Raw genomic sequence first — 27,445 nt, 5'->3', positions numbered from 1 at the left:
CTAACCAGAAACATTATAAAGGGACCCAATTTTCAGACATTGTTTGATTACTCATGCTTTGCAAACTATGATTCTTTAAAATAACTCAAACTGGGCCCCCAAAACATTAGATATGGTTTGTATACATGAAGTTGGAAAGAATGAGTTATGTTAACATGAGAGGCAAATAGCTGATCTGGAGTCATCAACGTTCCTGTTGTGAATAAGCATTGGTTGCTCCAGTTTTTCCCATTTTCCCACTAGACTTCATTGTTAAAGCCTTTAAATAATGGTGGGATGCTGCCGTCTTTAATTTTAAAACCTTATGGCACTGGCAGGTGGCAGCTCGCACTGGGGAGTCCGGCGTAAGAAGAAGAACACAGGCCATGTCCAGATCTGCCAGCAAACGAAGAAGCAGGTTTTCTTCTCTTTGGGGACTGGATACGACCTCAAAGAAAAAACAAGGGAGGCCAAGCATTAACCAGGTATATAGATCGAACACTACATTTCATGGTTATTTTCAAGGCTTATTTTAATACTGTGTAGAAGACACTTTGAAAAATAATTCCAGCTCAGGCAAAGAAGTGTTGTTTATGCAAAACATTTTCATTGTATCTTGCATACTCAAACTTAACCTCTCTTGTTTAATCATTCGTGGTTGTGTAGTCATCACACTTCATACTCTCTTCAGAATGAGTCATTGTAATTGCAGATAAACATAAAACAGCTCATAGTTAAATGGTTCCAAATGAGGTTTAAGGCTCACACCTTTTTTTTTTTAAACGAATGGCTTGTGTTCCTGCTGGTGCTGTCCTTTGTTTGGAGACTGTTTTCTGCAAGTTTAAGTTAGTGCTACAGCAGCAGCACCTCTATTTACAGCTGCACTTTCGTAATAGAAAAAAATAGAAAATTAATTTTTCTTTAAATGAAAGCTTAGAAGTTCTAGAATGTTGCAGCTAAGTTTTAAGAGAACCCTATAATAGATTGTCTGTATATAGGAGGAACATTCATGCTTCTTTTGAACAAAATCTTTCAGGTTTCCACACTGTCCCTCCCAAAATCTTCTACAGATAATGTATTGCAAGGGATTAAGAAGGTGTTTCCCTGCCTCACTCTCCAAACATCACTAATTATAGCTTTCAGATATGTGTAGTTATGCCTCATCTAATTGCAGGAATCACAGGGTTTTCTTTTTCTTCTGTTCTCTTTTTTGGGGGGAAGTGGGCAGGGCAGGATTTGTTTTGGTATTTAGGCCTATGATTTCCTCCTATTCCTGTTGTTAAGATGGCGGTGTGGGTGGAGGAATAGTTACCGCTGAGGAAAATGCCTTACAATGTGTTGTTAATGAGACATTAAAAATCCACCTCGTGCACATTCTCATCAACTCTTACCTTTGTCTCTCTAGTCAGTTCAGTCCAGTGATTACAAAGGGAACAGAGTTTCATTAGACAACCAGCTGTTATCTAATAAGCATTTTTAGAAATTACATTTCCATGGTGTTTAAAAAGCTTGTTTTTAAATTTTTAAAATTTAAAAAAATTCCCCAAACCAAGCTACATCCCTAGTGTTCAGTGAGGATACAATCATCTCAAGTTTTGTGCCATATAGTTCCCAATCCCACTTCCACCTTTTTTCCCCAACAAAGAGAGGTATATTTCCCCCCCTGCTCTTCCACAACCCAACTGGCTGAAGGAATTTTGCTACAATTAAAAACCTTTGATCTGGACAGAATTTAAAGAAAATTCAGAAAGTGAATGTTTTGGAAGTTTCCCAACATGTCTAATTCAGTGGGAGTTAGGCACCTAAATACCTGTCAGGATATGGGTCTATATGTTCTCTGAAATATTAGGTCCCATTCCTGCTGATCTTTACTCCATATGCTTAATTTTAAGCATATTAGTAGTAGGGATGTAATAGTGTAGTCTATTAAATGATTAACCAATAAGCAAAAGCGTTTAGGCTAATGCTATATATAGAGTACATGCATTCTCCCCCACCACACACACACACACACACACACACACACACACACACACACACACACACACACACACACACACACACACACACACACACACCCACACACACACACACCAGTAAATTTTTAAGAAGGCTAGCCAGCAGCCTGTCTCAAACCTGGCTGGCTTGCGATGGGTCCGGGACCTACCCCCGCTGTGGCTCTGCATTTAAAGTGTGTTAGGAGCCAGGCAGGAAGGCAACCTAGCTCAGTTCCGGCTCATGTCAGGTCCAGGATCTCAGACCTCTTCCTCCCCTCCCTCCCCCCCAGCCCCTAGACAGGGGCTGCTGTCACCCCTGTATCAGAGGAAGCAGCAAGGGGCAACAGGCAGGTGGCCCATGAGGGGAGCTGGTTTTTAAACTGGCCCCTCTCATGGACAGCTCTTGCCTGGCACCCCACGCTGCTGCCTCTGATACAGTAAGAATTCACAAGGTTACTCAACTAATCTATTAACCAATATTTAACATCCCTAATTAGTAGTCATATTTAGGGTTGCCAGGTGTCCGGTTTTGAACCAGACAGTCCAGTATTTGAGCTTTCTGTTCGGGAAACAAATTGAGAAAATATAAATGTCCAGTATTTTGTAAATAAGATGTAATCTGGATTGTTAAGTAATGTCAAGTGTGTCCGTTTTTTTTGTTGAAACCATCTGGCAACCCTAGTCATATTATTTGGATTTGCAAAATGGGGGCTTTAGATTGTAAGCTTTATTGAGTAGTGACCATATCTCTTTCATATCCTGCATGGTTCCTGGCCCATATTAAACACAACATGAATAATAATTAACAACACAATTATAAACAAGTGAATACATAGATTTATAGAAAACATTTTCCAGTATTAACTCTAGCAGGCTCCTTGTAGGCCTGATGTAATGAAACCAAAGCTGTGGGTCTTCCCTTCAACAAGTTGATAAATATGTAAGCCCTATGCCCAAGGTGTGCCAGTCTGGATCAGTTCCGTGTCAGCTATTGCCTGATCCTGCAAATACTTCTTCTCTACTTGTATTCTCGCCCCTGCACAGTCCTATTATCCTTACCTCCTACTACATCATTGTCTGTTACTTCATTAGCAAGAAGTCATGTTGGGCCCAGACTATTGTGGTTGGATGAGCCTTTACAAAATAAACAAATAAGCTTGCTTATAAGAATAATTATACAGTATTCTTCATCTGGGGTGCTTATAAAAGTGGATAAGCATTATTATCTTCATTTTTACAGATGTGGAAACTGAAGCACAGAGGAGATAAAAATTGTCCAGGTTCACACAGCAAGTCACTGACAGGACTGGAAATAAAAGTTCAATCTCCCAGCCTGCTGCCCCATCCATTAGGACAGGGGTGGGGAATCTGTGGCCCCCCAGCTTGCCTGGATCCAGCCCCCGAGGCTTGGGGCTCTCCCCCTCCCCAGCACTGGGGAGCCTGCACTGGTAGTTCAGCGCTTCCACTTTCTCACCATAGGGCTGGAACACATAAAATGTACATGCCAGGGGGTCAGCAGTCCCCGACCCAAAGATGTTCCTCTTCCTTGCATTAGGATATTTTGCCTCCCTCTATATTTTTTAGGAATTTGAGCTAATGTATTTTTAGAGGTGGTTATTGAAATAGATTGTCAGTTTAACTTACATCCTCAATGTCAAGAGATTTTTTTTGAAGACCGTATTCCTCACATTTAGCTTTAATACTGTACAGTAGTTAGAGTTTCTGTTTCCATTATGTTATCTGTTATAAAATGGCACTTTTTGTTCTGCAGGTCTTTGGTGAAGGTGTTGATTCGGCAAAGAAATCTTTAGAAGGAATTTTTGATGATGCAGTACCAGATGGCAAGGTAAGAACAATCTGGACTTTACAAAGGAGTTCCAGTAGCATGTTTGAAAATAAAGCATATTCTTGCTCTCCTGGTAAGATGAGGTAGAATTAAGATAGGGAAAGCAGATCCTATGACAGCAACCTGTACCTGTAGTGATTTCTGGCAGCCATGGGGGGAAGGAGGGCAGGATGCTGCCCTGCACCCTGTGATCACCAATATCTTGTCATAAAGGGGATGGAGTCATTGTGGTCATAACTACAGTGATCCACAATCCATTCTGTGGCTAGAGTTGCAGAGTCCATAAGGACTGTTAACCCTAAGAGGTTCCCTAACTACTAGTATTAGCATATAACTAATTATAGGAGGCGTTAATATTGTTTATAATAAAGTCCTCATTTCCCATATGCTACGTTTTTACCTCAGGAGAAGGAAGTGATGATGCAACAGTGTATGTTAATATACAGTAAACAGGCCTTGATAATGTTAATTGTAACTAGCAAAGGATATATGTGAACCTATTGCTAATTTAGTATTATTGCATTTGGAAACACATTATTCTCCACATGTAGCTTTAATACTGTATACACACCCATAAGGCTTTTAGCTTTCCAAAAACAGTCACAATCTCCTTCCTAAACACCCAGAGGAAATTCAGCTATAAAGCACTGTCAAGCCAGTGCTAAGGATCACATTTTTAAGGGAGTGAGTAGGGATTTAACTGTGTGTGACACCACCTGCAGCCAATGGGAATTATGCAGCTTGCTCAAAAATGTACCTCTGGGGGTCTAACTTCAACCTACAAAAGAGACAATTTAAAATGACCGATAGGGTGTGCTATCCTGTAATACAGTGGTCCCCAATGTGGTGCCTGCAGGTGTTATGGCGCCTGCCAGGGCATTAATGTGCACCCACTGAGTGATCAGTGCCGGCCCAAGCCATTCTTGCACCCCAGGTGCGCAGCGCATGCGTGACCCCTCCCCCGGGTGCCTGGCAGCCCCAAAAGGTCTGGGACCACTGCTGTAATATCTAGAAACCTTAGCACCTTCAGTTCTTTTCATTGTGCTTGGTTAGGTAATAGGGAGATTTGAAGCACTGGAGCCTTAATTTTTAACATCAGTAATTTTCTTTATATTGTTACCCCTACATTGCTACATATAGCTATGGCTCCATTTAAGTCATTAGCAATTTCTCTTTGACTTCAGTACGATCAGGGTTTTACTTGGGTGGGGAAACCAGGGAGAACTCAGGACCAAGATTACCTCACTCCCCATACTTAAATAGGTTTTGCATAAGTGGGAATCCTTTGTGTCCAGTTTAAACTTCCCCCCTGCTCTTGTGGCAATAGACCTCATTCCAGATTGGATCCCAGCATCAGGTGCCATTGTCAGAGGTCTCTGGAAGTCCTCCCTTCCCCCTTCCATACTTTTTGGGCTGACCCACAGGTATGCAGGAAGGTTAAGTCCCATTGTCTGTTGCTTGAGTGGGTCTGGACTGAAGCTAATAAAACTACAGTCAATATTTTCAAATTCAGATACAGAAATGATACATGCATGCAAATAGGATAATCATATTGAGTAGATTACAACCTTTCCAATGATATCTCAGAGGAACTTCAGAAGCTTCAGAGGGGTAGCTGAGTTAGTCTGTAACAGGAAAAACTTAAAAAACAACAAATAGTCTGGTAGCACTTTAAAGACTAACAAAACCTGTAGATGGGATCATGAGCTTTCGTGGGCACAACCCACCTCTTAAACTCTCTCCTAAATTTAACTCTCAACTTCCCTATAGGGTGGATATATTAGTCATATTTTACATATGAGTCGAGTAGAGCAGAGTCCTGCAGAAAATCTTTGGCAGAGGCAGGAATAGCACCCAAATTTTCTGATTTTTTCCATGCAATGTATTAATCATACATAAGACTTTCCTGCTTCTTAGAGTCCTTATCTCCTGGTCTATTTATCTGTCTGTCACAAGAAATGGACACTATGGGTCTATTTTAATTAGTACTGTGTAATCACAAATACATTTAAAAAGAAAGTTTTGAAAGGTGTATGTAATCCTTATGCATTAAGTTAGGGTGTGAGCCAACCTGTAATTATAGGGGAGGGAATGGTGGTAGGAGGAAACTTTCCCTGGAGGCAAGTTAACTCAGAACTGTCTGCTGCAATTTCTTCCTCTGAAGCAGCTAGTGCTGGCCACTGTTGGAGACAGGGTACAGAATTAGATGACCACTGGTATAATTTTACATGGGAATGAATTTTGCTATAGTGAAACTCCATTTAAAAGCCCCAAATTCTTCCAGTCCAAATTGCAATATACAAACTGCAATTCTAGTGCTACTTGAACATCCACTAAGGGCTGATTACTAGACAAGTAATACTAGTATAGTTATATTGGTTATGGATGTGATTTTTCACAGATGTAGTTACACTAATATTAGCCTATTGAAGACACAGTTATACCAGTATTAAGGCACCAGATACCAGAATAACTTTTTCTTCTTCCCAAACTAGACTAAGCTATATACTGGTATAAGCACATTTATACCAGTAAAATTGTGTCCGCACTGGTAACTAAAGAGGTAGTGGGGTGGAATTGCTATTTTAATTTGTACCAGTATAGTTAAAGCAACAAAACTTTGTAATATAGACTAGCTGTTAGTCTAGGTTTGTGAATAAAATGTCTTTCCTTTGACAGGGTTACACAGTTGGGTGTATATATAAAATATAGCACACAGACTTCAGTACTGAAGAAGAGATGGATGATATTTTATTATCAATGTTTTAATTAATGGATTTTTCTGTTCAGAGGGAAAAAGAAGTGCCACTGACCAGTACCCATCAGCATAATCCTGAATGCGACATTTGGGTCCATGAGTATTTTACACCGTCTTGGTTCTGCCTGCCAAATAACCAGCCTGCTTTGACAGTAATCCGTCCAGGTGACACTACAAGAGATGTTTTGGAAATGATTTGTAAGGTAAACGGGCACTTTGAAATACATATTTTAGAGAAAATTTCCAATTTTTAGGCATTTCATACAAAAATCTGCTGTACTGTATTTAACAGACCAGTTGGACGTTAGAAGTAAAATCACAATAACACTGAGTTGTTTAGTAAAATTGTACAACCTTGAATAGGAAGCAAAATCCTTAAATTTTAGTTTTTAGCTTTTTAAAGAAAAATCCGTGTTTTTGCTAATTGTCTTTTTCTCTTAGAATACTGCATGTAAATCTATAAACTGCCTTCATATGCCATTCCCACCAAGCCCTTTACATTCCTTTCCAGGATGACACAACTGCATGCAATTCATCCCCCCCAACAATATCTCTATCCCCTTCCCCTGACAAGCAACCCAAAGGAACTTCCTGCTTCTGAAAACTTGCATGATAATAGGTGCTGCTGTCTTCTTTCTTCCCAATGCCAACCCTTCCTGCTTCCCAATGAGAGAGCTAGCTTATGCAATTAGGGTTGCCAGATGGTTTAACCAAAAATACCGAACACCTCCCTCCCCCGCCCAAAACAAAAACCACGGGAAAAAATTCTGTTGGAGGGGGAAAGGGGGGGGGGGGTGGGGGGGAGAAGACCAAAGTTGTCGAGTGCAAAATAATAATAATAAAAAAAAGATCTCCAAGAGTTGTTAAGCAAAGAAGAATTTAAAAAAAACTGTGGCCCCTTTAAGAAATGCTTTTGAGGCTTTTTGGCCCTAGCAGTTTGCCGGCAGCTGTCCACTGTCTCCCTTGAAGAACCCGCTAAGCACCCGGGATTTTTGCCTCCTGGTCGGGAAAAAAATCAGAAAATACCAGACATTTTAGGTGTCCAGCATGTTCTGAATTTTTTTACCGGTCAGGAGGCAAAAATACCGGACTGTCCAGATCAATACAGGACACCTGGCAACCCTACCTGCAATCCTCATGTTACTTCTTCCTTCCCCCGAAAAGTGTGATGACATCATCCATTTTCCTAATTGCTAAGTAGCTCCCAGTTTTCAGGTATCATCCACCTACCAAATAAGGAGTAGTCAGAGAGCTAAAGCTAGAACTTCAAAAAGAATATGATGTCACTAGAAGAAAAAAAAATTATCTGTGTTTGTCCATGTTGCAGAACCAGTTTCATCCAGTGTGGGGAAGGGAAGGAGAGAAGGGAACTACATCTATATACTAGAAACACACGTTTACTTTTCAAAGTAAATAATTCAGGTTAAAAAATGGATAAGCTTGGCTATTAAGAGTGAAATCTCAAGAAATGAAGTTTATAGCTTTGGTGAATCTAACCCAAATTCTGAGTTCTGGTGTCTAAATAATGTATTCCACTAACCACTTAACTTGCAAACCAAAACTAACGTGCAGAAACTTAAACGCTGTTCTGCATAGTGAGGCTTCTTTTTACTTAAAATATCAAGATCTACTAATGACTGAACTTTGGGGAGTTTTAAAGATACGTTGTGCATGCAGCTAAAGAGCTGGAAGGTGCAAAGCAAGACATTTGTTTTGGGTAATTACACACTGTGCTCAGCTCACTGCCAGGTGCACTTCTAAAGACTACTGCAATTTCTGAAAGCTCCTCATTGTAGTCAGAGAGAAATGACATTTTTAAGAGAGAGGCATAACAGGGAAGTTGGATGATACACTATTAGTAATGATTTATTTTTAGGGTTGATATTTTCCTTCTGGGTAAGTGTGGTTAACTCAGTGGGTCAGATCCTCAGCTGGTGAAATTGGTGGAGCTCCACTGATTTCAGTTTACACCAATTAAGGATATGATCCCTGGTGCCATTTTGTAAGTCTTTTAGAGCTAATATCTGTTTCCTTCTTTTCCGTAAGTCAGTCTGGAAAATACGATAGACGCATCCTTTTCTATAACATTTAATAACCAATCTCTTTCTTCTGTCTCTTGCATTCAGCTTTTTCTTTTTCCTTTTACTATCTGATCCACATCATTTCACATCAGTTTACCATCTGCCATCTGAGAACAGTCACTTTCTGGTACAGTAAACATTTCAAGATCTACATTTCATATAGTCTTCTTCATGCTGTAGATATAGTTAAGACCATCCATGCCATTAAACTGATCTTGACTATTCTATCAGATAATTCAAAATGCAGTAGAATATTTGCAGAATAATGCACTCTTATTGCTTGTTTGTGTGTAACCATCAGGTTTTAGGGTTTAAAAAAATACTTTTAGTATTTTGGCTTATTTTTAAGATTGTTTTTCTCTAATACTTAACAAGAATTCCATTTGGAAGCCAAGAAACAAAAATCAGGTTATGTGAGTGTATTTATGTATTTCATGCTAACATATATCCGTGTAAATGTGTGTGTGTGTGTGTATGTGTATATATATATATATATATATATATATATATATATATATATATATATATATAAAGTAAAAAAATGAGTAGTCCTGTAGCACCTTAGCCCTGGTCTACACTAGGGAGTTATTTCTAAATAACTGCCCAGATTTCGAAATTACAAGTGGAGCATCCATGCTACCAAGCCTGTTACTTCAAAATAACGGGCTGGTTATTTTGAAATAATAACTCCTGCTTTCCATGAGGAATGACACTTATTTCAAAATTGTGGTAGTGTAGATGCTCTGCTGCTGCTATTTTGAAATAACTACTTCCCAGAGTAATTCAAAGTACACTAAACTGCCAATAATATGGCACCTTTAGGACCCAGGGGCTGCCGGATTATCAGATATGCCGGACTATCGGAAGGGGGGGCTATGAGGTGTGTAGGGTGGTGTGGGGGGGGATGCCACCCCAGACCCCTCATAGCCCCCCCCTTCCGATAGTCCAGCTCTGCCCCAGGCGTTCCCGATTCAGCCGCTGCTGGTCAGTTTCACCTGAATCGGGACACCTGTGGCAGACTTGGGGACGCCGGGGGCAGAGCAGCTGGGGTGCTGCCGGGTTAGTCCGGTAGCGTCGCTCCTCGGCGCTACTGGACCAACCCAGCAGCACCCCAGCTGCTCTGCCTCTGGCTTCCCCGATTCAGCCACTGGTCAGTTTCAGCAGTGGCTGAATTGGGGAAGCCGGGGGCAGAGCAACTCCAACGGTCCGGCTGCCCGGAGCACTTCCGGGTTCCTGATGGTGCCGGACCATCAGATGCTGGACAAATGGAGTTTTACTGTAATTACTTTCCAGTGCTTCTTGGAGCTCTAAGTCAAGTTAGTATGTCCACATTAAGGGAGCCTGCTTAGGACTAATTTGGAGGCTTCCTATAGTGTGGACGTGCTATTTTAAAATAATTATTTTGGGAGTTATTTCAAAACAATTTCCTAATGTAGACGTGCCCTTAGAGACACTATACATGCTTTTGTGGGGAAAACCCATTTACTCAGATGAGCAGAGTGGGGATGCCCACGAAAGCTCATGATACTATCTAGCTAGCTATAATAGTTTTTCCATGGGCTGACAAAGTGATGCCACTTGGCGTCCCACAGGCTCCATTCTTGTACTGCCTCCCTGCTCCAGATACTGTTCAGGGACAGCAAAGCTGCTTGGCAGCCTGGCCTGGGCAGATTCTGCCTCCCTACAGGAGGGCCAGGGGGTGGTGGCAGCAGCTCCTCACTATGCTCGGGGCCCCAACACTCTAAGACTCAGCGGGGAACTGCTGCCTCTGACTGCCTTGTGCCAGGGAGCGCTTGGGCTGCTGCCTGCCTGGCACCCCATGCCCCACCTCCTGCAAGATTAGCGTGCCAGCACCAGCTTCCTGCAGGGGAGAGGAGAAAGCTCGGACTGGCTGCAGCTGGGGTGGAGGGGGTGGCAGGCTTGGTCTGGCACAACCCCGGCCCTCCCCGGTGGCTGGGGAGTGAGCCAGACTTGCTTATCCTCCAGGATTGATGTGGCCCCAGCAGAGCTGGAGAGGTGGGGAGCCAAGCAGCCTGGGAGGGCTAGTATGGCCCTGGCCCTCCCTGGCAGCTGTGGGAGAGGGCTCAGCAAGAAGTGGGGCTACCTGCCCCCCACAGAAACAGGGGTTGGCGAGTGTAGCGAGTAGGGGGCACCATAAATATAAATATAAATATATATATATATATAGAGAGAGAGAGAGACTCTGACTCTGACTCTGAGGCACTACAGGACTACTTGTTGTTTTTAAAGTTACTGACTAACACAGCTGCCCCTCTGAGATATATAAGTACACATAGATATTTGTATACTGACTGTTTCCAAAAGTTGGGGACTTGCATCTCCTGAACTGAGTGAAACTCCGTTATATCTGCATAGGCTTATATATTTTCCAAGAAATGCCATCTGGCTCAACATACATGATCTAGAATATTCATTGACCCTTCTATTTCTCCTGAAAATGATCAAAATCAGAGATCACTCATTCATGGGAACAAATGAGCCTCACTAAGGAATGGAATACAAAAATGATGTAGAAATGTCTGAATTTGAAGACCATTTTCTGAAATTGACTAACAGATTTGTCCTGTTTTCTGTTCTAAAAATCAATTAGAAGGAGAAATCTACATTGACAGTACTCCTGAGAGAGTGCATTTTATTTTTTGCCATGGTTTCAACATTGCATTCAAAATCTCTCCATTTTCCTCAGTCCTAATCTCAGAACTAAAGGTGTTGAGCAAAAATCTTATTCTTCTAATCAAACTTCTCTAAAGTGACCTGCATTAAAGTAGATACACTTAAAATTTTCTCTGGGCCTGATTAAGAGCCCACTGACAGAAGTTGAAAAGTTTTCCTTGACTTCACTGAACTATGGATTAGGCTGTCCTTTGGGAAAGTTGCTGTTGTAAAATCATAGCAGCCCCAAGGATTAATGTATACGCTCAGTGATTTCCATAGGATTTCTGAATAGCCTTCAAGTAAACTGAAACATTATTATAAGGTTATTTCTTGGAATAGGAAGAAATCTAGTATTGCTGTTTGGAAGCTACAATATGGCTGTGTCTACACTGGGCCACTTATTCCGGAAAATCAGCCGCTTTTCCGGAATAAGCTGCGAGCTGTCTACACTGGCCCTTGAATTTCCAGAAAAGCAACGATGCTCTACTGTACAAAATCAGCCGCTATTCCGGAAAAACTATTCTGCTCCCACTCGGGCATAAGTCCTTATTCTGGAACACTGTTCCGGAAAAGGGCCAGTGTAGACAGCCCAGTAGTCTTTTCCGGAAAAAAGCCCCGATCGCGAAAATGGCGATCGGGGCTCTTTTCCGGAAAAGCGCGTCTACATTGGCCACAGACGCTTTTCCGGAAAAAGGGCTTTTCCGGAAAAGCAGCCTGCCAATGTAGACGCTCCTTTAAAAACTGAAAACTGAATAGTATTCCGTTTTAAGCAGTTCCGGAAATTCATGCCAGTGTAGACACAGCCTATAAGTATACCCCTCTCTAGATCGTGGTGAGGAACCTTTTTCGGGTCAGGGGCTACTGACCCACAGACAAATCAGTTGGGGGCCACACACAGGTGAGGGGAAAAAAACCAACCCAATCCTCACTGACCTGGACCCCTAACTGAGAATCAGAAAATAAGAGAAACTCTCCCCACTCATGCAACTTGGGGCACCAGTATTCTCCTCATGCTCCAGCCCAGCAGGGGGAGAGGGGCAAGGCTCAGGGCTGGATTAACTCTTCTGGGGGCTTGTAGCTTGTTAGGCTCTGAAGTGGGGCCAAAAGTGAGGGGTTCCGTGTACAGGAGTGGGCTACCAAGTAGTGGGCTGAGGGTGCAGGGTCAGGGAGCAAGGTAGAGTGCTGGAGTGGGCTGGAGGAGAGTGTTCTGGTGAGGAGGGAAGGTGCAGGAGCTCACTGGGAGTGTGCTCTGGGAAGATGGGGGGGTAGAAGTGGGGGCAGGGACTGGGGCACTTATTTGGTGCAGCTCCTGGGGAGGCCACAGGAGGCTCTGTGCCAGACTGTGCTCACAGGCACTGCCCCTCACCACTCCCGTCAGCCATGATTCCCAGCCAATTTGAGGGGTGGGGGAAAAGCCAGCAGGTGAGCACCAGCTTCCCAGAGCTGGTGGGGAGGGGAACAACAGCACACACATCCTCTTCTTCCACCAGCTAGAGCCAGCCAGGCAAGGGCTTTAGTACTGGCTCCCCACTGCTTCCTCCCACTGCAGGGTGGGGAACCTCAAGCCTTACAGGCTGGATCAAGGGATCTCAGGGGCTGGATCTAGCTCACAGGCCATAGGTTCCCCATCCCTATTGTAGATCCTTGACTGTTATTAATATGTCAAGCTAAACTTGTTGGCATGTAGTTCTGTCAATAACTGCCATGCAGATATGTCTGGTGTTCGTGAGGTCTCAGGCACAAGAGAGTGCAGAATGACAGAGATGGCTATTGGGACATCTGTTACATTTCTCTGTCAGTGATTTTTTTTTTTTTAATTTTTACCAACGGTATATTTTTGTGCCGCTTTGTCCATTTTGTTTTAAATGTCTCACACAATGTGTCCATTCCGTATCTAGTCTCACAGTGAGATTTATTAGAGAGCCCCCAGATTGTTAATCTAAATTTTTAGACCACTCTCAAAATACAAGACAGGTGTATAAATGTATTTTATTAGACTCAAGGTTCAGAATTTTTTAATGTGGCCATTTTCTCATCACTGGCTCTTCTGATAACTGGTGCTGCAGGTTCTATCTCCCAAATTTGAGATTCTCTGGTCTGGCAACATCTGTGGTCCAGCATAACCACAGATACTCCTGCATGAGAGCGCTCCGGAGTAGGGGGACCAGCAGCTGAGAGCCCAGTGCAGCCCTGCCAGTCTGTTAGTATCTGGCATGCAGCAGCCTGGGCAGAGTGTGATTGGAGCTTTCTGCCACCCGGCAGCAGGCACCACAGCAGCCCAAGAGGGGAAGCCTGGCCAGGCCATGTTGGCCTGGGTGGTGGTGGGGCTGCAGCATTTGGGTGGTGGCAGCGTCAGCGTGACTGGAGCTGATGCCACCTGACACCAGGGGTGGGGCTGGGGCTGGGGCGGCGGCTGTGGCAGACCAAACAGGCAGCATGCCACCTGGCCAGCAGTGGTGCTGGGGGGCTGGGGCTGACCAGCAGAAAGCCCAGCCGGGAGAGGCAGCGAGCTGAGGGGCTAGTGTCAGGGGGACCTTCCATTGTCCAGCAAATTCCCTCATCTGGGATTGGTCAGGTCCCGAGGGTGTTGGACAAGGGAGGTCCAACCTGTAATAGGTTAATCTGAGCAGAAACTAATGTCTGGTTGATTTATTTTTCTGCACAGTTATAACAACCATGCTTCATTGTGTGTGTGTGTGTCTGTGTCTGTGTGTTTTTGTATAATAGGCTGCAAATAAAATGCCAAGCTGATCTAAAAAAAAGTTTTAGTAGAATGCAGATGTCTTATTTAGCTATTTTTATTTTGTGGTAAATTTCAAATTGTTTTGAATTAATTTATATATTGTCTAAATTACAATGGTTGTCTGATTTGATACTCGGTTTTATGTAGTGATAATTTCATTTGTTTAAATTAGACAGATTTGGATATAAAGTGAACTATATATTTTTTGTTGTAACTAGTTGTGAATAATACTTGTTTCAAATGTGGTAATTTTTCAGTGTGTGAATCTTTCCTGGTTCTAGATATTCATTGAAGAATTCATAGATGAAAAACCCATAGGCTGATATTTAAATTATTCACACTGACTATTTGCTGTGCAATATTAATTTTGTGTGATGTGTGGTTGGCTCTTGGGTGTTGCTTCTGCTTTGTTATTGGATAGCTGAGATTTTTAAAGCAGTAGAATAACAAATAGCAAATTATGCAATTCCATTACAGATTTCCAGTTCAATTATTGAACTAAAATCTGGGAAACTTTGTGACTATTTTCTAAATATAAACAGTGAATAATAGGACTTCACAGATAACAGTGAGGGATGTACTCGCTTCTTATATTTGTGAATCACGTCTGGATTTTCTTGATTATGTTAGTCAACAGTTTACCAACTTTGCAAAGTAACTTATGAATGATATCCTTGTGTTTGCCATTGCTTTAATGCATTTTGATTACACATTGACTTAGCCTCAGTTTAATTGAAATGTCTGAGCTGTGTAGAGGAAATGTAACTGCCATCTCCCAGTCAAAGGACATATCTGCAGCTAATTACAATATCTTTAAAGTAGGGATGGAAAGATTAAGTGGTTACCTGGTAAGCATCACCATTACGGTGTGATTCTTACTGGGTAAGCGGTTAACCAGCAGCCCAACCTGGCCCAAACAGTCCCCACCTGTGTCACAGTGGACCAAGCCAGGTTAGAGCAGCCTGTAGGCAGAGGGCTGCTCCAGTCCAGCTGGGCCCTATTCATTGCAAGCAGGGGCTGCTTCACCTTAACCAGCCCTACCACACCGTACCAGATCCTGGTTAAATGTAACACTTTAACAGTTAACTTTTTAAGCAGGGATTCTATACCCTTACTTTAAAATGACATAGGATGTTTGCATGGGGAAGTAATCAGTGCGCATCTTTAGAATATCCTATATGCTGTTTACAGTCTATAGCAGGGGTGAGGCTCCTCAAGTCTGGGGGGCCAGATGCGGCCCTCGCCTTGCTTGAATCTGGCCTCCAAAGCTCAGTACCCTCCAGCATTGGGAAGCCTGCACTGGTGCTCCAGCCCTCCTACTGCCCCCCAGGGGCTGTAGCACACAAAATCTACTAGGTTGGGCCCCTCTAGACTTTGGTGTGAGAGGGGAATGTGGACAGTGTCATTCTCCTTCTCAGGCTGGGGCCACAGGGAGGGGTTTTTTCCCCACCTCTCACTTGTGTGCGGGCCCCCGACTGATTTTTCTGTGGGTCAGTGGTCCCTGGCCCAAAAAAGGTTCCCCGCTACTGGTCTAAAGCACTGAGGTGAATATTTTATCCATACTCTTGCTTGCAGACTTACCACAGAATGCCTGATTGTTTAACATGAAAAAGTTCAGAAAGAAATTACTTTCTTATGCCTATGAAAATAGCATATGGTATCCTTCTCTTTGTTAGCCAGAATATATTTTCTACTTAGTCTTTTTAAAAAATATACTTGCATTCAGGAAGCATGCTATAATTCTTTTGCATTAATAATATTCGGCTCATCATTTCTGTAATAATATGAAATGGGCGAAGATAGAGTTGCAAAATAAGCAAAATTGAAGGTGTTACTTAAAGTAATAGCTTTACCTTTCGAGCTGCGATAAGCAGTTAGGTGAAAAATTCTTATTTTGAGAACGAGGGGGATGAGAGAAACTTTCAGACTCTATTTAGGTTACAAAATGTTCACACTTCTTATGGAAGATAGAGAGCTTTTCCATCCATCGTGTCATTATATATTATCTATCTTAAAAATGTGTGGCTTTATTTTCTTGTATATAACTGTAGCCATTGTCTTTTCTCTCTGAAAGCATCTCTCTCCTCCTGTTTGTTGCAGACACATCAGTTGGATCATTCAGCTCACTTTCTGCGTCTTAAGTTCCTGATAGAAAACCAGATGCAATTTTATGTACCAAAGCCTGAAGAGGACATCTATGAATTGGTAATACTAATTGCTGAACAATGTTAAATGACACTTTTGTTTACAGGGTACTATTAGCTATTCAGTTGCATTCATCAAGGCGATTTAAAATCCAGATGCAATTATCTAGTATTTGTAGTACATGGAATTAGGTTTTTTGATGTTGTAGACTACAAGCTACCTTGTAGTTACAGTACTTTGCAGTTCACAGCAAACAGCCACGCCATATAAACTACATTATTTGCGTCATAAAAAATCAGCTCAACAATATTCTTGTAAACAGAGTGGATTTGTAATCACTTTGTGTGCAATAAAATCACAGTCCTTGGTGGAAACCACTATATTTAATGTTGAATTTAAACTTCCACTCTAATTCCCCTTTTTTTCTAATGTTCCTAATTTTCAGTTTGCTCAAAGAAACCTGTTTTGTGCCAAAACATTCCGTACGTACACCCTGCTTAAAGGTGATTTTTTCCCCTATAGAGTTGGAGGTAGCATCTAATATCCTATGAAAAATAAAACCTTGATCCTGCAACATTTACATATGTGTTTAACTCTAAAGTCTTAATTTGAAATTAGGGGGAGTATTCATTCACAGGCTTAATGTTCACAATGCCTGGAAGTGTTTGAAAGACCACGACCTAACATATTAGCAGGACAGCAGTACATGTGTTATATTATGCATGTGTGTGGTTACTAGGAAATCTTTGTGATTATTTTTATTTAGATGTTTCTTGAAGAGATCCTCTTGCAATTAAGATAAAATGGACTATTACCTACCGTGTTGTAGTCTCTCAAATAGCTATTTACAGAGTTATTTAGTATTTATGCTGCCCAACTATCTACTTTCTATCTAATCGAGTGCTTTTAAATGTATTTAAGTGCTTTTAAAATGAATTTCTGAGGCAGCTAAGATGTTCTCTTTTCTTTCATCATAAACCATGTGATTTTTTTCAATCAAAATTAGAAATCTGTATTTTCAAAAATATTATTTGATAATGTAAGTGAAATAATTATATTCAATCTTTAAAAAAAAAAAAAAAGACCACGGAGGCTTCATTTGTTATGTTAAAGTATATTTTGTTTTTAGTGCTAACTGTGCTTACAGGGTTCTTGCTTTTATTTTTATTTTTTTTATTTTAAATGCTGTTTAGAACAATAAATTAAGTCAGGGAATCTTTTCGCTGAAGCCTGACACACTAAACTGCCTTCCTTTCCATCTGATTTAGGGGTTACTATTATGTAAAGTTAATGCATGGCTTTAATTAGGAAAGAAGGGACTGCATAGCAAAGATCTGAGTGTTGGGTTGGAGCTGGGGTATGGGATCAGGAAGCTGGGGCAGGGGAAATCAAAGCTTTAGAGGAAAATGGCATCTGTGCAAGGACTTGAGAAGAGTTAAAAAAGCTCCTGGAGATAGATATCCATGTCTTTTGGAAACCCTGGAAGCTTAGAGGGAATCTGACTGAAACAAAGAGGAAACACTGCCACCTAGAGTTGGAGATGGGGATTGCCAGATGAGATGGTGCCATGCTTTTGTAAGAGAGTATAACACATCTTATAAGAGGCTCTTGAACTGTCTGCAGTATAAAAGTGTAGGTTATTAAATCTCTTATTTAAGGTGCCCTTCTTCTTGTGCTTATCCAGTGATAAGCTTCTAGGCTTCTATGTAGTCCCCAAGGGGATATCTTCACTGGGACAAAAACTCGCGACCCATTCTCAGGATCACTGGGCTCAGACTGCAAGCAAAAAATTGTTGTGTTGATATTTGGGTTTGGGCTGGAGTTTGAGTTGTGGGACTCTGCAAGGTGGGAGGGGTTCCAGAGACTGGGCTCCAGCCCAAGCCTGAATGTCTACACAGCAAATTTTCAGCTCTGGGGCCTGCGCTCCTTGAGTTTGACTCAGCTGACTAGGGCCGGCCTCATATTTTTTATCTCTATAAAGAGATATCACTCGAGTGCAACCTTTGTCAACCAAACCAAGCATACACACTTTGTGCAGGAGACCTATGAAGGAGGAATAAGAAGGTGAAATCTTCCCCTACAATCTATGGACTATTCATACAGCCACTAACACATCAACCATTGGTTGTAGAAGCAGCTGTGGCCCAATGTGTTCACATATGCTGACTATTTAGGTGGTGAATCTGTGTATATTGGGCGTGCTACACAAGCCCCACAGCTTGTCCAGGGGCTAATCCACTCCTGGACAAGCAGTACTCTGTAGTCTTCAGACAGTGTAGCATTCACATGAGCATTTATTCTGCAACCCTCTTTCCCTCCCCCCTCAACCATGCCACTCCACTTTGTTTCCAGCCTTGTTTGCTGCTCAGGACTTCCTCTTTGGTTTAAATGGTGCAGTTCATGTTGAGGAAAGAGATTCAAACACTTTATGTTGTGAAAATATCCCAGTTTAAGGAATCTTTAGTAAACTTGTTCTGTTGTTTCCAGGGCCTTCGATGAAGGCCACTTATATAATGATTTAATAACTCTCTTTGATTTTAAATCAGGTTGAGGCTTTGTAAAACTGATTTGATTTTTTTTTTACTATTGCAACTTTAGATGATACCAAACAAGCTTATAAATGCTTCATCATCTTTTTTTAAAAACACCATTCCTAATAGGGTTCTTATTTGATTGTTAAAGAAACTGCCATAGGCAAAAGTCTAAATATTGAAAATTTTGGCTCTGCAAGTATTTAACCAGGTATATAACTCTACTCACATGAATAATATTTAAAGTTCAGCGTACGATTCTATCATATAATTCTATGTGCTTCAATGTTTATAACACCAGGGGGCTGAAAGTGTATTTTTATTTAAAATACTTCTTTTAGTGAATAAATCCTTAGTCATGTCCATACTGAATTGCTTCAGCATTAACAAAGTAGTTATTTAGTCAGCTGATATGTTTGCAAAGTTAAGGTAAATGTTTTTCTACACGCTGGCCAACACAGACAAAAACAGGAGCTTACAGGTAGGCTGCTGATCCTGCATTTAGGCATCTGAAGGTGGGATGCTTTCAAAGAGAGAAAGGACATTCCAGTGGTTAGGACACTAGCCTACGCCCTGAGGGACCTGGGTGCAATTTCTTACTCTTCCACAGATAGCCTATGTTACCTTGGCTAAGTCACTTACAAAGCTAGCTTTACAAAGGTTTATAGGGATCTAATGGTATTGTCAAAAGATGGTTTCACTGGCAATGAGGTGCCTACTTTCTTGTGAAAATCCTGTTAGATACCAAGTAGGCATTTTGAGGTATCCAAATTCCTTTGTAGATCTGACCTCTAGCCACTCTGTGCCATAGTTCCCCATCTGTAAAAAGTTCCACCTTGCAGGAGTGTGATGTAGATCAGTGGTTCTCAAAGTGTGGCCTGTGGACCCCTAGTGGTCCGCGACCATCTTGCAGGTGGGTTGCAGGCTCAGGGCTTGTCCCCCCCGCAGTGAGGAGTCTGTGCTGGCACTCCATCCCCTCCCCCCAAGGTTGGAGCACCAGCACTGGCTTCCTGTTGCAAGGGTAGAGGCAAGCCTCACCAGCCAGATGTGACTCATGGGGGCTCCGTGCGCTGCTGCTCCCCCTCCCCATGACTGGGAAAATGGTAGCACAGGAAACCTCTCACCTGGAGGCTTTCCCCGATTCTCCCATTGGCCAGAATCATGGCCAGTGGGAGCAGCAGGAGGTGTGGAGCCCGGTAAGCGCCCTCCATCCCTTTCATGCCCAGATCCCGCATCTCTCCCCTCCTCCCCCGCAGCTCCAGCACCCTCCTCCTGGCCAGACCCCACTCCCTCATCATGGCTGGCTGGTGGTCCACAGAAAGGTCTGCATTGAGCAGGGTGGGCCACAGGCCATAAAGTTTGAGAACACCTGGCATAGTTAAATACATTAAAGACCAGGAGGTGTTCAGCCCCTCACAGCTGTGGGAGATATGTGCTGTAGAAAGCACAAGTCCCACTGAGTTCAAGTTGCAACCACTAATACAGGTCGGACCTCCCTTGTCCAGTACTCTGAGGATCTGAGTGGTCTCGAACAATGGAGTTTGCCAGATGAGGGGAGGTCAAGCCTCCCTACCTACTGCCGGGTGGGGCTGCATTCCCCGCCGCTGCCTGCAGTCCCACACTGTCCCGGGCCTGGCCAGGGTTGTGTCCCCCACTGCACCAGGCCCGGACAGAGGCCGGCCCCGCTGCCTCCAGCCCTGGCAGTGGCTGCGCCCTGTCCCCCTTGCCGCAGCGCCAGTCCGGGCTGCGCACCCAGCTAACTCCAGCCCTGCCTGGGGCTAAGCTCCTCGCCATTACCCTAGCCGGGACTGCACTCCCCTGCACTGCACCATGCCAGCCCTGGCCCGAAGCTGTGCATCTCACAGTGCCAGCCCTGGCTGAGCCTGTGCTTCTCACAGCACCTAGTCTGGCCACCAGCCCCACTACCTCCAGCCTTGGCTGGGGCTGAGCTCCTGGCCACCAGCCCTGCTTAGGGCTGTGCTCTCCCCTGTGCTGGCCCCGTTGGGGCTGGGCTCCCCACAGCTGGCCCAGCCTGGGCTGTGATTCTGAACCTGGCCAGCCGGGGCTCTCTGGTGCAGCAATAGCCATGATCCTGCCAGACCACGGATGTTGCCGGACCAGAGAGTCACAGATATTAGAGGTTCAACCTGAAGGTGGTGTATAGCCTGGCAGAAGCCATTTCAGTTTTGGTTATTTGTGGAAGTTTGATATAGAATACTAGAACTGGAAGGGACCTCGAGAGGTCATCGAGGCCAGTCCTCTGCCCTCATTGCATGACCAAGCACTGTCTAAAACATCCCTGATAGATGTCTATCTAACCTGCTCTTAAATATCTCCAGGGCTGGAGATTCCACAACCTCCCTAGGCAACTTATTCCAGTGTTTAACCACCCTGACAGGTAGAAAGCTTTTCCTAATGTCCAACCTAAACCTTCCTTGCTGCAATTTAAGCCCATTGCTTCTTGTCCTATCCTCAGAGGCCAAAGAGAACAGTTTTTCTTCCTCCTCCTTGTGACACCCTCTTAGATTCTTGAAAACTGCTGTCATGTCCCCTCTCAGTCTTCTCCTTTCCAAACTAAATAAGTCCAATTCTTTCAGTCTTCACTCATAGCTCATGTTCTCTAGATCTTTAATCATTCTTGTTGCTCTTCTCTGGACCTTCTCCAGTTTCTCCAAATTTTTCTTGAAATGTGGTGCCCAGAACTGGACACAGTAGTCCAATTGAAGCCTGATCTGTGCAGAGTAGAGCAGAATAATGACGTCTCATGTCTCAGAGTATATACCAGAAAGTGGTATTCCTTGCACAAACAATCATTCTATGTTTTGAGTTTGTGGTATTTTCCTCCTCATCATCATCATAAATAAGTTTTAAGAGAGATCTTGATAATTTTATAAATTGGATTATATGATGGCGTTGCCTGTAGTAGCAATGTACTGGGCTTGCTGACCTACCAAAAGATTTCAAGTGTGAAATTTTGTAGTAGGGAAGTCTCTGTTTCAGATGTGATATTCTACTAACAATTAGGAAATAAAGAAATGAATTGAAAAAAATCCACTCTACCAATTTCAGGATATAAATAAATATAAAATGAACTATTTCAGACTATAAAGAACAGGCAGCATGTAAATTAAAATTCTGATTTAAAATTTTAAAAATAGTTTCAATACAAATAATGGTTTAAATCTATTTCTAAATTAGAATTCTTATCTACATGGATTTTTTGCAGATGATTAAATAGAAATACCTGAAGGCCAAGCCCTGCATTCCTGGAACACTCAGAACTTTACTGATACATGGACTTTGGCATATAACCACATGCATGCAAGCAGTACTAGAAATATCACATTCCTCTCTTTTAATCACAATCCACTGTTTCCAGCAATTCATTTTACAGGTGTGGGGGAGGCTGCAATAAATAAATGACCCCTCTGCCCCTTTAATTAAAAATAACTATCTGCTTATAATGAGAAAGAGTACAACCTTTTGTGCTAATGTGTTTTTTAAAAATATTTTTCTGTTCAGTTATACAAAGAAATTGAAATCTGTCAAAAAATTACACAGCACATGCAGATCGAGAAGTCTGATTCGTCCTCTGATTTTTATGGTAAGTTTTCTTCCTGATTTTTGTTTTCTTATGAAATCCTGGTATAAACACACTCTTACTTGCGATTTATTAAAAACCTTAAGGGACTGTTGTGCAAAATAGCAAAAGCACATGTGACTCTTGTGTAATCCAAAACAAGAGAAGCCATGAAAACTCATCTTGCTCACACTGACAGTGGCTGGATTTTTTTCGTTAACAAACTGAATGCAAAGCCTATGCTGGCACATTAACTGTAGCATGTGTAGCTTCTTCACAAAAGTTATAATGTGAGGTCCAATCTATAACGCCCTTCCCCTGTCCACCCTCATCGATCTAAGATACACAGTTTCAACTATGCTATTCGCATAGCTCAAGTTGGCATACATACCACAGTGTCTTCCATGTGGTAAGGTTGTCAAGGGCTGCTCTCCTGTTGACTCCACCTACTCTTCTCATCTTGATGGAGTACCAGAGTTGACAGTAGAGCACTGAGAGACATAATAAATCAACCTCCATGGATCGATTGCTGCAGCATTGATCCTCCATATAGTGAAGACAAGTCCTGAGAAAAGGCAATCTTTGTGATTAGGAATGTGGCACAGAGATATGCAGACGTAGTGTGCTTTTATCACCTGGATAATGTTTGTATTACAATCATGTTTGTATTATCAGATAAATTGTGACTTTGTGGTAAGTCTCAAGTAACTGTGTGTTGTTTCACTGCTATAGGAACAGATGGGGAAGCCAACTGATTCTGGCGTGGGCACAGAGGGTGGTAGTGTATACTGTTGGGGCGTACATTCCAGTGCACCCATGTAAACTGTGCTGCTGTGGACTAAAAGTTTTCTAGGGTACATTAACGTTAACATAAAGACCAGAATGATAGAATCATAGAGCTGGAAGAGACCTTAGAAGGTCATCAAATCCAGCCCTCTGCCCAAGGCAGGATTAATCCCAATTAAATCAACCCAGCCAGGGCTTTGTCAAGCTGGGACTTAAACACCGCTAGGGATGGAGACTCCACTACTTCCCTAGGTAACCCATTCTAGTGCTTCACCACCCTTCTAGTGAACTAGTTTTTCCTAATATCCAACCTGGACTTCTCCCACCACAACTTGAGACCATTGTTCCTTGTTCTGCCATCCATCACTACTGTGAACAGCCTTTCTCCAGCCTCTTTGGAACCTCCCTTCAGGAAGTTGAAGGCTGCTATCAAATCCCCCCTCACTCTTCTCTTGTGCAGACTAAATAGACCCAACTCCCTTAGCCTCTCCTCCTAGGTCATATGCTCCAGCCCCCTAATCATTTTGTTTGCCTTCCACTGGATCCTCTCCAAGGCATCCACATCCTTCCTGTAATTGCCCAGAACTGGACACAATACTCCAGATGTGGCCTCACCAGAATCGAATAAAGAGGAATAATCACATCTCTGGATCGACTAGCAATGGTTCTCTTAATGCAACCTAGTATGCCATTAGCCTTCTTTGTAGTCTTCTGGCTACAAAGGCACACTGTTGACTCATGTCCAGCTTCTCATCCACTGTAACCCCCAGATCCTTTTCTACTGCTACTTAGCCAGTTGGTCCCCAGCCTGTAACAATGCTTGGGAGTCTTCTGTCCCAAGTGCAGGACTCTACACTTGTCCTTGTTGAACATCATCAGATTTCTTGTGGCCCAATCCTCCAATTTGTCTAAGACACTCTATCCCTTCCCTCCAGCATGTCTACCTCTCCCCTAGCTTAGTGTCATCTGCAAATTTTCTGAGGGTGCAATCCCTCCCCTCATCCAGGTCATTAATAAAGATGTTGAACAAAACCGGTCCCAGAACCGAATGTTGGGGCACTCCGCTAGAAATCGACCACTATCCTGACATCGAGCTGTTGAACACTACCCGCTAGGCCCGACCTTCCAGCCAACTTTCTATCCATCTTACCGTCCGTTTATCCAATCCACATTCCCTTAACTTGCTGGCAAGAATATTGTGGGAGACCATATCAAAAGCCTTGCTAAAGTCAAGGTATATCACATCCACTGACATTCCCATGTCCACAGAGCCAGTTACCTCATCATAGAAGCTAATCAGATTGGTCAGGAATGACTTGCCCTTCACGAATCCATGCTGACTATTTCTGATCACCTTCCCCTTTTCCAAGTGCTTCAAAATGGATTCTTTGAGGATCCCCTCTATGATTTTTCCAGGGACTGAGGTAAGACTGACCGGCCTATAGTTCCCTGGATTGTCCTTCTTCCCTTTCTTAAAGATGGGTACTACATTTGCCTTTTTCCAATCATCCAGGATCAATCCTGATCTCCATGACTTTTCAAAGAGAATGGCCAAAGGCTCCTCAATGACATTTGCCAACTCCCTCAGTACCCTCAGATGCATTAAGTCCGGACCCATGGATTTATATACGTTTAGCTTTTCTACATAGTTCCTAACCTGGTCTTTCCCCACCAAGGGCTGTCCACCTTCGTCCCATATTGTGTAACTTAGCGCATTAGTCTGGGAACTGACCTTGTCCGTGAAGACAGAGGCAAAGAAAGCATTAAGTACTTCAGCTTTCCCCACATCATCTGTCACTATGTTACTGCCCTCATCCAGTAGGGGCCCCACACCCTCTCTGATCACCTTCTTCTTGCTAACATGCCTGTAGAAACCTTTCTTGTTATCCTTTACGTCCCTTGTGAGTTGCAATTCCAATTGCGCTTTCGCCTCCCTGATAACTCCCCAGCATTCTTGAGCTATACATTTATACCCCATTCCTAGTCATCTGTCCAAGTTTTCACTTTTTGTAAGCTCCCTTTTTGTGCTTAAGTTCACCAAGGATTTCCCTGGTGAGCCAATCCGGTCTCGTACCATATTTGCTTCTCTTGCTACACATTGGAATGGTTTCTTTCTGTGCCTTCAATAAGGCTTCTTTAAAATACTGCCAGCTCTCCTGGGCTCCTTTCCCCTTCATCCCAGGGGATTCTACCCATTAGGTCTCTGAAGGAGTCGAAGTCTGCTTTTCTGAAGTTCAAGATGTGTATTGAACTTTTCTTCCTTTGGTCAGGATCCTGAAATCTACCATCTCATGATCATTGCTTCCCAGGTTGTCACCCACCTCTTCTTCCCCCATTAGCTCCTCCCTGTTTGTGAGCAGCAGGTCAAGCTGCGCACAGCCTCTGGTTGGATCCTGCAGCACTTGTACCAAGAAGTTATCCCCAACATTCTCCAAAAACTTCCTGGATTGTCTGCGTACTGCCATATTGGTCTGCCAACAGATGTCAGGGTTATTAAAGTCCCCCATGAGAACCAGGGCCTGCAATCTGGAAACTTCTCTCAATTGTCCGATCTATCTCCTGGTTATGATCTATCTCCTGGTTACCTTGCTGCTTTAAGTGGAGCACCATCTTTCCATGTCCCTCAATGAATTGGGACCAAAGGACCAAATGTGCCCACCCATTTCTGGCCTTCTCCACTCTCTTCCTTGCCCCCTGTAGAGAGACTATATAATGACCTTCCAGAGGATGCTTTCCCATACATCAGGGGGAGAGGAATCTTTTTTGGGTTGGGGGCCAATGACCCATAGACATCAGTCGGGGGCCATACACAAGTGGGAAGGAAAAAAAACCTCAAACCCTCACTGACATAGCCCCTGAATGAGAAGGAGAAAGGCATACTCCTCACACTCTTCTCCCACACCAAAACCCAGTCTAGTAGCCACGCAGTGGGAAGATGGAGGGCAGGAGCACAAGTGTGGGTTCCCCAATCCTGAGGGAGACCCTCAGTATTGGGGGCAGGATCCAGTCACGCTGGGGGCCACCCCTGTCCTTCATAGTGCTATTCACAGCCTCTGTAGTCATCTCAGGAAGAGTAGAAGTGCCTAGTGTCCCTTTACTTCCCTGCCCGAGCACTTGAAACAGGCCACAATCCTGTCCAACATAGGCAGGCTTTGGGCACACGAGTCTGGAACCCAGTGAAGTCTATAGAAACTCCATGCATCTCTGAAGCCAGAATATACCCTGTAATGTTATCACATTTATAAATAGGGGAGATGCTCCATTTAACATTTTAGCAAAATCTCTGTTGTCTTTTCTGTTCTTTCAGCTTTTTAGTATTCAAAATTACAAACCTTTAGGTTGGCAAGATTGCCCTTTGGTCAGGCAATTTTAGTATTTTTACATTACTTTTGTAACCTACCCTCAGGCAGCTGATCTGCATCTTTCAATGTTTATCTAAATATTCTGTTTTAATGAATAGAATAATTTTGAATCCCCAAACTGATTATTATACAGCTGTAGGCCACTTTGGATGTTGAGTTCTGGTGCAAAGCAGTGACTGTCTGCTATTTGAAAACTAAAGATTTAAGACATACATATTATCTAGCACAATTATGACCCCAGGTTCAATAATTATGTTGTGCCTGGGATGACTTCCATAGCTAAAGGCTTGTCTTTATTCCTTTTTGGGTGTATTTCAGTGGCAGGAATGTAAAAAAGGAGGAAATAATGAAAACAAACTATTGTAAAATAAAATGATCATTTAAGCTGATTGAGGCAGGAAATTTGTCTTATGCGTAGGCCTGATCCTGCCAACAATACCCTTCATAATGCTAACTCATTGAAAGACATAGCAAAACTCCTTTTGACTTTAACGAGTGCAGGATCAGGCTTTGAATAAGGTGTGGGTCTTGCGGAAATAATATTAAGTGATCGTGTAGTATTAAGCCTACATTAAAATGCATGCATATGAGAGATGAATGCTAAGGTTGCAGGTGCATTTGAATTGTTAATGTTTGACATTGTGTCTATGTGGATTAATATAACCTTTGCAATTTTAACACAATGCTTACTTATGCAGTCCTACCAATATCACGTGCTTATCTTTACATGCAGAGAGTAGTCCTACTTACCTCTCACAATGTGGAAAAAAAAGAGAAGCATGTCCATACGCTTTTATGGCATTGGCACCTCAAACTCTGCTGTCTTCACAGGTTTTTTTTTTTAATTTCTTAGTTTAAAAAATTATTATTAAAAAATCCGTAGTGTGGTAATATTGTAGCCCCAAATCAAGAAAGCATTTAGGCACTTGTACAAGTGCTTCCATGAATAGAGATGCATTGC

At 42.8% G+C, this 27,445-nt stretch overlaps 1 protein-coding gene across 8 annotated transcripts in view; it reads left to right on the top strand.

Moving 5' to 3' along the window:
• Positions 1-27,445, top strand: part of TIAM1 (TIAM Rac1 associated GEF 1) — a 294,242-nt gene that overhangs the window by 210,577 nt on the left and 56,220 nt on the right. For all 8 annotated transcript variants that reach the window (XR_016347939.1, XM_089773622.1, XM_075910641.2 and 5 more), the window contains 5 exons: positions 318-464; positions 3,748-3,822; positions 6,613-6,783; positions 16,181-16,285; positions 22,279-22,360. Coding sequence is in view for 7 of the 8 variants with exons in the window: in XM_089773622.1 (XP_089629748.1) it covers positions 318-464; positions 3,748-3,822; positions 6,613-6,783; positions 16,181-16,285; positions 22,279-22,360 (580 nt within the window). In the remaining variant the exon portion in view is untranslated. The remainder of the gene's footprint in view (positions 1-317; positions 465-3,747; positions 3,823-6,612; positions 6,784-16,180; positions 16,286-22,278; positions 22,361-27,445) is intronic.

The sequence above is a fragment of the Pelodiscus sinensis genome, chromosome 1 (assembly GCF_052426305.1).
Source record: "Pelodiscus sinensis isolate ZL-2025 chromosome 1, ASM5242630v1, whole genome shotgun sequence".
NCBI lineage: Eukaryota > Metazoa > Chordata > Testudines > Trionychidae > Pelodiscus > Pelodiscus sinensis.
Note: the sequence above shows the minus strand (reverse complement) of the source record. Positions and strands in the feature narration are given on the sequence as shown.